The sequence below is a fragment of the Camelina sativa genome, chromosome 9 (assembly GCF_000633955.1).
Source record: "Camelina sativa cultivar DH55 chromosome 9, Cs, whole genome shotgun sequence".
NCBI lineage: Eukaryota > Viridiplantae > Streptophyta > Magnoliopsida > Brassicales > Brassicaceae > Camelina > Camelina sativa.
This window is the reverse complement of record NC_025693.1, coordinates 33,860,942-33,872,627: the sequence shown is the minus strand read 5'-3', so window position 1 is coordinate 33,872,627 and position 11,686 is coordinate 33,860,942. Positions and strand designations below refer to the sequence as shown.

The following is an 11,686-nucleotide window of genomic DNA, read 5'->3' as shown; positions in this document are numbered from 1 at the left end:
CTTTGGGCAGATTAAACAACTTCACTTTCCCTCTCATGAGATAGACACATCAAAAAAATGGCGTTGCAAATTTCTTCATGCAGACCAAAATCTACCTTGTTCTCTCTTCTCCTATGTCTTCCACTACTTTTGCTTATTTCTTCCTCAGTAGCTGACCTCTCTTTTAACTTCTACGCCGGTTCTTGCCCTGGAGCTGAGTTAATCGTGAGGAACACAGTTAGATCTGCTTCTTCCTCTGATCCATCAGTCCTTGGGAAGCTTCTCCGCCTCATCTTCCATGACTGCTTCGTTCAGGTATATTACATTGCTTCAAGACCACCTCTTACTTGCGTAACAAGGCGTTTCCACTAATTTTTTGGTCGTCATTGCTGTCTTAGGGTTGTGATGGCTCAGTCTTGATTCGAGGGAACGATACAGAGCGAAGCGACCCTGGAAACGCGTCTCTAGGAGGATTCGCTGTTATAGAAAGCATCAAAAATGTTCTTGAAATCTTTTGTCCAGGCACAGTGTCTTGCGCTGATATCCTTGTTCTTGCCGCTAGAGATGCAGTAGAAGCTGTAAGAAGTTCATCAAATTCACATACATAAGAACTATATATAAATCTGTTTCTTTCTTTTTTTGGTTTTTAAAAACTCTGTTTCTTGTTGTTGTGAATACTATTTTTGGGACAGCTTGGAGGACCGGTAGTTCCGCTACCCACAGGGAGAAGAGACGGGACGGTCTCAATTGCAGCAAATGTCAGACCAAACATCATCGATACCGATTTCACAGTTGATAAGATGATCAATATATTTTCCTCTAAAGGCTTATCTATTCAAGATCTTGTCGTCCTCTCCGGTATGTTCTGTTTCTTGATATTCGAAAAAGAGAGTTTTGTCCTTCTAATACAAGCCTAAAATTTTTTTACTATGTGTCTCAGGAGCGCACACTATCGGAGCTGCGCATTGCAACACATTCAACAGTAGGTTTAAGCTTGATCCCAAAGGCAATTTAGAGCTAATAGACTCGTCTCTTGATAACTCCTATGCGCAAACACTTATGAACAAGTGTTCATCGTCATTAGATCCGACGACCACGGTCGTTGAAAACGATCCAGAGACATCTTCGACGTTCGATAATCAGTACTACAAGAATCTGCTAGCTCACAAGGGTTTGTTTCAGACGGATTCAGTTCTCATGGAAGATGATCGAACGAGGAAGATTGTTGAGATTCTTGCAAATGATCAGGAGAGTTTCTTCGAGAGATGGACTGAGTCGTTTATGAAGATGAGTGTGATAGGTGTGCGAGTTGGTGAAGAAGGTGAGATCAGACGTTCTTGTTCTGCTGTTAATTAAAAGAAGATGAGACCAAGTTCTAAACAGAGGGGAGCAAAACTGGAAGATAGTTGTATTAGTTATATTTAATAGTTAAATACTGTACGATTTCTTTATTTATTTATTTTCAGCTCAATGTAGACAAATAAGAATTTACCAAAAATCAAAATTAATTATTACTCCACAGTTTTTTACTGAAAGAGTGGCAGAAAGTAAAATTTACTTATTAAGGATTTTCATGTGTTGACAAAACTAGTAGTGTAGGTTTATATTGTTTTCATGTGCTGAACACACTAGTTTGGAAAAAGAGTACAAGAAGTTGTTTAATGATAGACTAATGAATGTTTCGCCCAAAAAAAAAAAAAAAAAAAAANACTAATGAACGTCTTGTAATATGAACGAGATTAAACTCATTAGGTAAGATTTACTACGTTACACCTCCGCAGACGGGGATATTGATTTAGCCGCACATGAACCCGCAACTGCTGCCTCTACTCCGCCTACTTCTTGTGCCGACTTCGACTGCCTTATTTCGGGTGATAGAAATGGTAATGGACTACGTAAGTAATGCTTAACAGATCTTATTACATTATTGTTAACGTGAATCAAAAGAACTAGTAATATTCATCTCAAAATATTATAGTCACGAACAATAAAATTTTGGTAATTTTTTTATGAAAAATTAATTAAGGATATTTAGATTTGATTAACTAAGATAAAGGCTTACAATATTAAACTAATTGATTATGGTGTGTTGTATTAGAAAATATCTAATTTTCTTAATATCTATCTTCCTACAACCCAAATTTTAACGATCAAAACTCAACTTTTATACCCCCCACAAGATTTCTTTAAAAACAAATCAACTCATCCAAGTTTAGTGTAGACGTTTGATTATGACATTTTTTTTTTGTTTAAATTACACATAAAACACAATTTTAGATTGTAATTCAAGTTAACGAATATGCAAATTTACAAAAGTAAAACATGTTAAGAATATAACGAGATTTAGAACAAACTGGCAACTTCTGGTAGACAGAGCTCGACAGGAACAGACAACAATTTGCTTCTGAATTTCTGATAATCTTTAATCTTTATGTTCAATTCAAACCCTTGATATTAAAACTAATTATATCTCGACAAAAATTAATTATATAGTACCAGTTTTTTTTTTTATAATTAAAATCGTTTACTGAGATAGTAAATCAAAATTCATTAGTTTCAACTTCAAGTAAACTACTACTATAAAATATTGTAAAAATTAATTGTTTAAAAACAACAATATTCTAATAACTTAGTCCCTGATTAAATAGGAAAACATTATAGTAATTTTAATCTTCTATTAACCGTTACGTTACTACCAAGTTTCTTTAACCGGAAAGTTCAGAAACTCGGAACAACGCCGAAACCGCCATAAACTCCGACGTCCCCACCACCATCATCACCTTTCGAATCTGTACGCTTAGCGAAACGTCCTTTGATCCTCGGCCTCATCTCAGCGTAAGCTTTACGCGACGCGTACCTAATCGTCTTCTCAAACTTCCGATTCTTCCTCTTCTCTCTATACCTCAAAACCCTAGCTTCCCTCTCCGCCGGTGATAACTGCACAACTGGTGTCATCGTCACCGTCGTCGTAACTCCTCCATTTTCAGGCACCAACGCTACATCTAAAGATCTCGACGAATCCTAAACATTTTTCACAACAACAACTCAAATCAGATCCCAAAAAAAAAAAATTCCAGATCTAGATCTTAAACATGATGAGATGATTCGTAAATCGTACAGTTTGGTTGATGAAATTGAATCCTTGTTGAGAAATTTTGGAAGGAGCGAGATCGAAATTGAAGTAATCTTCACTGAGAAACATCGTCTTGTTCTGAACAGGAACGACTCCATCGTTACCGGAGCTATTCTCCGACGTGACCTCCATCTTCGGATACTCAAGATCGGAGAACAAATTAGAGATCTCGACTCCTCCTCCTTCTTTAGGCAAAAGCCACGACGCAGCTTCGACGCTGACGTCAGCGTCACCACCGTCGTCGTCTACGAAATTAACGGAAGAGGAGGCGGATTTGGCAGATCCCGAAACGGCGTCGTAGAACGGAACGATCGGGACTCGCTCGTGGCGGCGAGAGAGCGGATTAGCCGAGTGGATGTCACGGTCGCAAGCGATGCAGAGCGCGGCGGCGTCGGCTTTGCAGGTGACGTGTGCAGGTGCTTGTTCGCAGACTTCGCATAGCCAGACTCGTTCGTGACGGGAAGCGAGTTTGTTAGCTGTGTGGATCTTACCGTCGCATGCGCCGCAGAGAAACGCTGCGTCAGCTCGGCAGAATAAAGTCGCCGCCGTCAATTTGCACGAGTCGCACAGTCTCGACGACGCCATTTTGATTTTTTTTATTCTCTCTCTCTCTTTCTTCTCTCTACTGTTTTTGATTATTTTAATAATTGAAGTGAGTCAGCTTTTTTTCTCTAATTGACTGACTCTTGGTGCTGTGGAAGTGGCGATTGTATGGAACGCGCTGGGACATGGAGATCTGAGAGTAACGAATAGATAGATGACACGTTAGCGAACCTTAGCCGAATANCAATTCAAACCCTTGATATTAAAACTAATTATATCTCGACAAAAATTAATTATATAGTACCAGTTTTTTTTTTTATAATTAAAATCGTTTACTGAGATAGTAAATCAAAATTCATTAGTTTCAACTTCAAGTAAACTACTACTATAAAATATTGTAAAAATTAATTGTTTAAAAACAACAATATTCTAATAACTTAGTCCCTGATTAAATAGGAAAACATTATAGTAATTTTAATCTTCTATTAACCGTTACGTTACTACCAAGTTTCTTTAACCGGAAAGTTCAGAAACTCGGAACAACGCCGAAACCGCCATAAACTCCGACGTCCCCACCACCATCATCACCTTTCGAATCTGTACGCTTAGCGAAACGTCCTTTGATCCTCGGCCTCATCTCAGCGTAAGCTTTACGCGACGCGTACCTAATCGTCTTCTCAAACTTCCGATTCTTCCTCTTCTCTCTATACCTCAAAACCCTAGCTTCCCTCTCCGCCGGTGATAACTGCACAACTGGTGTCATCGTCACCGTCGTCGTAACTCCTCCATTTTCAGGCACCAACGCTACATCTAAAGATCTCGACGAATCCTAAACATTTTTCACAACAACAACTCAAATCAGATCCCAAAAAAAAAAAATTCCAGATCTAGATCTTAAACATGATGAGATGATTCGTAAATCGTACAGTTTGGTTGATGAAATTGAATCCTTGTTGAGAAATTTTGGAAGGAGCGAGATCGAAATTGAAGTAATCTTCACTGAGAAACATCGTCTTGTTCTGAACAGGAACGACTCCATCGTTACCGGAGCTATTCTCCGACGTGACCTCCATCTTCGGATACTCAAGATCGGAGAACAAATTAGAGATCTCGACTCCTCCTCCTTCTTTAGGCAAAAGCCACGACGCAGCTTCGACGCTGACGTCAGCGTCACCACCGTCGTCGTCTACGAAATTAACGGAAGAGGAGGCGGATTTGGCAGATCCCGAAACGGCGTCGTAGAACGGAACGATCGGGACTCGCTCGTGGCGGCGAGAGAGCGGATTAGCCGAGTGGATGTCACGGTCGCAAGCGATGCAGAGCGCGGCGGCGTCGGCTTTGCAGGTGACGTGTGCAGGTGCTTGTTCGCAGACTTCGCATAGCCAGACTCGTTCGTGACGGGAAGCGAGTTTGTTAGCTGTGTGGATCTTACCGTCGCATGCGCCGCAGAGAAACGCTGCGTCAGCTCGGCAGAATAAAGTCGCCGCCGTCAATTTGCACGAGTCGCACAGTCTCGACGACGCCATTTTGATTTTTTTTATTCTCTCTCTCTCTTTCTTCTCTCTACTGTTTTTGATTATTTTAATAATTGAAGTGAGTCAGCTTTTTTTCTCTAATTGACTGACTCTTGGTGCTGTGGAAGTGGCGATTGTATGGAACGCGCTGGGACATGGAGATCTGAGAGTAACGAATAGATAGATGACACGTTAGCGAACCTTAGCCGAATAGTGAGACATTGAGGAGAAGTGGGCCTAGTCATATGATGTGAAGGTTGTGCTTTTTTTTTCTTTCGGAACTTTCACAAAAGGAACATATGGAAAGTTCGGAATTTTTTTTTTACTTTTTTTTTTGTCGGCAAGGAAGTAAATTCGGATAAACAAGTAACACTGTGTACAATATGCAAGTAGTACATTACTAGTATCACTAGATGCTTTTCACTGGGGCGGATAAAAAAAAAGCTTTTCACTGGACGAGACCATCAAGAACAGATATAGATAACTTAAAGTCTAGAACCAAAAATAAATAAACCAAACCGACCATTTTGTCATTTTTGGTCATTTTATTGACTTTTAAAGTAATTTATGACTTATGAGCAAGGTAGATTATATACCAAGTTTTCTTTTTATAAGACAACAGAGCCAAATATTTGTAACCAAACTGATACTGTATATCTAACAACCCAACCCAATAATTTAGTCAGACGACTTAACGATGTGATTATTTGGCAAACTCAACAATAGTTCACTATAATAGAAATTGCAAAATTCACTCAAATTGGCAATTTATTTCAACACATGCAAACTTGAGATTTTTTTGGTACTTTCTAACATCTTATTTAAACACATGCAAACTTGAGATTTTTCACTCAGAATTTTATACAAACATAACCAAGTTAGGAATTTCATACAAACGCAAGCAAATATGCAAAAATAAAAGCCGTAGGAGCAGACAAATGTAACATTTTTCAGACTCTTTAACAGTTCAACATTTGAGCTTATTAGTCCAAGTCGACAAAACATCACTTTGACGCCTTCTTTCGTCTAAAATCAGTTCAATTTCATGTTAAAAGGTGTTGTATCCCTTGTGGGTCTCAATCAAAAATCCTCGTTGAGTTTTTTTTTGTCAGAAGGAAACAAAACAACAACAACAAAAAAGAGACAATATTAAGTGAACATGTCATTGATATTAACTCATAGGATGATGAACTAAGATAAACCATACTAAACAAACCAATAAGTATAAATGATCGAAGATACACTCTTTGAGGGATGACCAATTGGTGTATGAAGATGATTTTAGCCACTGCCCGACTTCAACGTATTACTCAACCTGAAGACCAAGATGGAGAAAGTAGAATATTTGAGAACAAACGCACAACGAAATGGGTTCACTTTCAGTAATAGGACAAATAAATGGTTCGGCTCAGTTTCAGAATGTGCTTACCAGTCCAATCCCTCGAAAAGTCCCTCGCCTTTCACAGCACAAGTTTTGAAGATTGCCCATTGACGACTCTTTATCTTATGTAACTCCAAAGCTTCTGTAACAGCCGCATCATCAAGTGCACCAGGAAGATCCTGTTTAGTCAGATTTAAGAAAAATCAGACCAGATTATTATAGATGTTTTCAGCAGAAGTGTTTATAACGCATGCAAACAAACTAAAGCTTCTTTAGCAACAGAAACGAATTGCCAACAGTCAAAATTTATCAGAAGAGCTAAAATTTAGATACTACTAACCTGCTTGTTTGCAAATATCAGAACCACCGCACCTTTCAATTCCTCTTCCTATAAAAGACAATTGACAAGAGAGTCAGATTCAAATGCTGACAGTGGCAGAGGTACACTTCATTGTGAGCTTTTGTTGCATAATGAAACAGTTTAAGGATAGATTCTAAGATCTACAGAGCGACATGATCAGATCACTTATTCCTTTCCATCCAGCACTGACCTAGATACTTCAATTTTTGAGTCACCTACTCGAAGCTCATTTGATAATTTAAGAATACTTGATACACGCAATTGAGCAAAGATTGTATTTCTATATATTGTACGTTGGCAGAAAAAGGTTCTCCAAGATTAATTTTGGGTGCAAGAAGACTAACATGAAAACAATACAGCAGTGTATGAAAAGGAAGCCTCAGCAGTAGTTTACCTCCAAAATTGCATGAAACTCCTCTTTCGCCACCCCGATTCTATCTGTATCACTCGAGTCAACAACATAGATCACTGCTTGTGTATTCGGGAAATAGCATCGCCAGTACGGCCTGTCAAAATAACCATTAAATTTTGGAAAAAAACACAAACTAGTATAATCTTGATGTAGCCATTTCTGCTCATCATGCCTTCACACAGTATATGCAATGAAAATGAGAAAAGAGTTCATTTAGCTACCTGATGCTTGTTTGTCCACCTGTCACAGAAAAGTAGTAGTTAATGTATTGTGTTTCGCCAAAACAATTTAGTTATTAAAAATGTAATTCGTAAATAGCAACCATACCATACGTAAGTAATTAAACAGCAAGACAAACATACATTTTATGCAAAACAATCAACAAACTACATAGCAAGAAATGTGTTACTAATCATCAAGGCTCAAGCCATCACCTTTTAAAATAATACAGAACTCTTTGTTACCCATATTCAAATATAAAGAATTTCGTGTGCGTCTTCAAGCTCACTCATAAACGGGGTAATAACATGAATAATACTAGTCCAATCTACCAAAGTACTAATCATTATCAAGGATATATAATCCAAGGACTCAAAATAAAGTAAAATTCCGGATCATGGGTTCCGGTAATTCACTCAAAGACGAACATTCAAATCATTCAACTGTGTCACTGAAGATCTGCTAACATGGAGCTAGTCCAATTAGAAAGAATACGTAGTTGGTTTGATCTATGCTTATAAAGTTTTGATTCCGAACTTCCCTACCATATAGTATAATAAAATCCTTCCTACTACCTCAAATTCGAAGTTTAACGCATCAAGGCAATTTAGGGATTCAAACATATTCAAAGAAACGTACCTAAATCCCAGACCTGAAACTTGATATTGTTGTACTGAACAGTCTCAACGTTAAATCCAATAGCTGCAAAGATCAGATCAAAACCACAATATCACAATTCTGAAAACACATCAACTAGATCCATAATTTAAACAAAATCGAGAGAGAGAGAGATAGATAACATACTCGGAATCGTAGAGACAACTTCCCCCATCTGAAGCCGATCTGGAAATCACATAGAATAAAAAAAAAAAATCAACGATCGAATCAAAAACCCTAGTCACTGAATGTGTCAATAGAGATACGAAATGAGAAAGATTAAGGAAGAGATTTATACAGAGGATTGTGGTTTTTCCAGCATTGTCGAGACCGAGGACGAGGATACGAGCTTCTTTGTTGCCAAACACGGACGAGAACATCCGCGTGAATAGGATTCCCATCTTCTTCTTCTTTCTTCTTTCTTCTTTCTTCTTCTTCGTTTCGGATCAGATCAAACGATCTAAGAGAGATTGTATTTCTTCTCTTGGATCATTCGACCTCTCAGATCTTTCTTCTTCTTTGTGAGAGTTTATGCGATGACTGTTAAAAAAAAACAATCCCGAGAAGGACGAGAAATGTGGGCTTTCTCTTTCGTTGTTTCTGATTCAGAGAGAGGCTTTGTGTTGGGCTTTAGTGTTATCAGTCCAGCCCATTATATCTCTAGGCTCGGTCATGATTGATGATTGCTAGTAAGAAAAATGTGGTTGGTCGTTCGTATGCGCTTGGCATATAATAGGTTTTCTTAGAATGCCCCTTCGGTTGAGTTGAGTAGATGTCCAAAAGCTTCATGATATCCGCTAAAGAAAGTGTTTTGAGTTTTAAAAGCGATGTTGGTTTTCCATGGATTTTCGTAGAGGTTGATTGCGTTTATTGGTCCTAAGTCCTATACTAACAGATGATAGTAGGCGAATAGAATAGATAACGTACGATTGCTTTTGTCTTAACGATGTAATCATGGCGTTTTAATTTGTATACTGCCAAACACAATACCAACTTGTATATACGAAAGTTTATGTTGTATATAGATATTTTCGTAAAAACAAATAATGCTGATCAATCTTCTTCCTTTTAAGCCCGTTTAGTAACGGGTTTTAACTAATTTTAAATGAGTAGCCGTTTATGTAATAAAATATTCACTCCTAGCTTCACTAGGTTTGGATCCTCCATGTGTGAGGTGCAAAAGTGGTCTTCTCGACTAGGGAATCAACAAGAAAAGAAGAAAAAAACTCCTTTAAAAGACAAATTAATAGGGAAATGAAAACAACTAAAGCCTAGTAGTATAACATTGAGGTTAATAAGAATTATATGTTAGAAACATACAACAATCAAAATATCATATTCAACCTCTTCCACATTAAACGTAACTCCAATCACAACACCATATTTTAGTGTTGGAATGATCTTTTTTTTCTTTTCCTATCTCAAATGACAACACTGAAGAAAATACGTTTAATTTTTTTTTTTTTGACAACACTTATTCTTATACTTATTTTTTTGATACTTTTATATTCTTATATATTAATTAATTTATTTATCATAGTTTTGAATTTTTGATACATACGAAATAGTTTTAATTAATTAATATAATATAATATGACTTAATTATTTATAACTTAATAATTATAAAATTTCAATCATAAATAAAAAATAAATTACATCCTACTAATTATGAAAATTAATATATTTCGATCACTAGTGTTCAATTAATATATTTTAAAATTAAATATAAGCTTTTCAGTCTGTAGTTTACCTATGTCAAGCAGTGTTCAAGAAAGCGGTCTAGGCGGCCGCTTAGGCGCCGTCTAGGCGCTAGGCGCTCAGTAGACGCCTAGATGACCGCCTAAACCGCTTAAAATTACATTAATTTAATTTTAATATTTATTTTTGATTTTTAACTATATTGATTTAAATTATTAAGTTTTATATTTGTGTACATAATTATAAATGTTTATATGTTGTTAATATAACTTAAATAAATGTATTTTTGTTAATTTTGTTTATAATTTATAATTTTTTTTTATTTTTCTAACATATATTTGTACATAATTTTATATATATAATGTTTTATGTTGTAAACGTCTAAACCGCCTAAAAACCGTCTAATCCCCAATTAGACGTTTTAGGCGCTAGGCGCTGGGTCACCGCCCAGATACCGTCTAACGCTTTCTTGAACACTGATGTCAGGTAAGAATTTTTATAATCGAGCATCATTGTCATCCCCTATGTAACTTCTACAGCTAAAACCTCATACTCTATCAACTATGATCATATTATATATGGAAAAAGGGAAAGTAAATTGTTCGTTCTCCTTTAATTATTTTGTATGTTTATTTATGCTGCACAAAGTTTGAGACGGTTTATAGTATTGCTTTGGAACTTTCTTGCGGGAGACGCGGCTACTCGGCGCCTCTAGAGACAGCTCAGCAAGTGACAAATAAGTCAAAACAGAATCATTGTCTTTGCTTTCATATTAACCTCTGTTTATGACACGTGTCCCATTAATTAGCTGCTACTAACGTATTCAAATTAATTAGCTGCTACTAATGGACAAATATTAAAATCAGTGGTCTATAGCCCGAAGGTTTATTGTATTACTACTTATGTATAAAATTGAAATATCTAAAAGTTGATTATTCTGATTTTTATTTTAAATCACTATCTAATCGACGAGTTTTAAGTTGGCAAAAAGCCGTTATTATATCAAAATAACAATTTTGATTGAAAATAATGCATAAAATTAAGTTTTTGACGTTTTTGTGGAGTGCACTTCACTTCAAAATCTCTCTGCATTAATAGCGTGAGAACAGAAGAAAATTTGGTCTTGTTGATGGGACATTGTCAAATTAAATGCAAAGTAGGTTAATGGGGCAAGTAATCGAATTATTTTCTGATTGATACCATAAAATGTGCTTTTCATTTTTTGTTTAACTAGAAAAGAATTTGATGCTTCTTTCTTGTGTCTACAAGACTACTCATACGCACACATTCTCAAATATTATAAGTTATGACACCATCATCAGTACAAACAACTATTCTTTGGCAAGAAAAATACACAAATGCAAGTAACACATACATAGAGGAGGAGACACCATTATAATAAACTCATAATGAAAAACAAAAAGTAAATAAACGAATATCTTTGGAAGAAAAAAAAGAAAGAAAATGTCGAGAATATATACGTAAACAAAGGTGAATGTATTTTAATTTATACATGAATATAAGTAAATAAAAATTACAGTGTTTATGTGTATATATATAGGATTAATCACGTTTTCATTGAAACATTAGGAAGCTTTTGAATTGACGATCGATCACTAGTCTTGGAATAAGAAATTACGAACAAAAACATTCATTAATCATCATAACTCAAAATTTTCTCTCAGTAAAATTTACATTCCTCGGAAAATTTCCCAAGAAAATCCCCAAACAACAAAAGAAAGACCTAATAGCAAAGATGTAAAATCCCCCCAAAAAAAAAAAAAAAAAA

At 36.2% G+C, this 11,686-nt stretch overlaps 4 protein-coding genes and 1 pseudogene across 5 annotated transcripts in view; 1 reads left to right on the top strand and 4 right to left on the bottom strand.

Moving 5' to 3' along the window:
• Positions 1 to 1,508, top strand: part of LOC104713945 (peroxidase 18-like) — a 3,567-nt gene extending 2,059 nt beyond the window's left edge. Inside the window, exons 1-4 of one of the 2 annotated variants that reach the window (XM_010431172.1) lie at positions 20 to 294; positions 378 to 557; positions 672 to 837; positions 920 to 1,508. In XM_010431172.1, coding sequence (XP_010429474.1) covers positions 58 to 294; positions 378 to 557; positions 672 to 837; positions 920 to 1,335 — 999 coding nt within the window. In that variant the 5' untranslated portion in view covers positions 20 to 57 and the 3' untranslated portion in view covers positions 1,336 to 1,508. Of the gene's footprint in view, positions 1 to 19; positions 295 to 377; positions 558 to 671; positions 838 to 919 lie in introns of those variants that run through there. The other variant, XM_010431174.2, reaches the window with a different exon arrangement.
• LOC104713944 (zinc finger protein CONSTANS-LIKE 3-like) lies at positions 2,511 to 3,782 on the bottom strand. Its single transcript, XM_010431171.2, has 2 exons — positions 3,098 to 3,782; positions 2,511 to 3,000 (listed from the first exon to the last, which is right to left on the bottom strand). The coding sequence occupies exons 1-2, from the start codon at positions 3,695 to 3,697 to the stop codon at positions 2,698 to 2,700; spliced, it is 903 nt and encodes a 300-aa protein (XP_010429473.1). The 5' UTR covers positions 3,698 to 3,782; the 3' UTR covers positions 2,511 to 2,697.
• On the bottom strand, positions 3,995 to 5,267 carry LOC104713943 (zinc finger protein CONSTANS-LIKE 3-like). The gene is made up of 2 exons (XM_010431170.2): positions 4,582 to 5,267; positions 3,995 to 4,484 (listed from the first exon to the last, which is right to left on the bottom strand). Exons 1-2 carry the CDS (start codon positions 5,179 to 5,181, stop codon positions 4,182 to 4,184), a joined length of 903 nt encoding a protein of 300 aa, XP_010429472.1. The 5' UTR covers positions 5,182 to 5,267; the 3' UTR covers positions 3,995 to 4,181.
• Positions 6,240 to 8,747, bottom strand: LOC104713941 (ADP-ribosylation factor 1). The gene is made up of 8 exons (XM_010431169.2): positions 8,498 to 8,747; positions 8,347 to 8,385; positions 8,182 to 8,244; positions 7,545 to 7,563; positions 7,306 to 7,417; positions 6,891 to 6,938; positions 6,599 to 6,729; positions 6,240 to 6,484 (listed from the first exon to the last, which is right to left on the bottom strand). Exons 1-8 carry the CDS (start codon positions 8,598 to 8,600, stop codon positions 6,451 to 6,453), a joined length of 549 nt encoding a protein of 182 aa, XP_010429471.1. The 5' UTR covers positions 8,601 to 8,747; the 3' UTR covers positions 6,240 to 6,450.
• LOC104715941 overlaps positions 11,465 to 11,686 on the bottom strand; it is a 1,108-nt pseudogene continuing 886 nt past the window's right edge.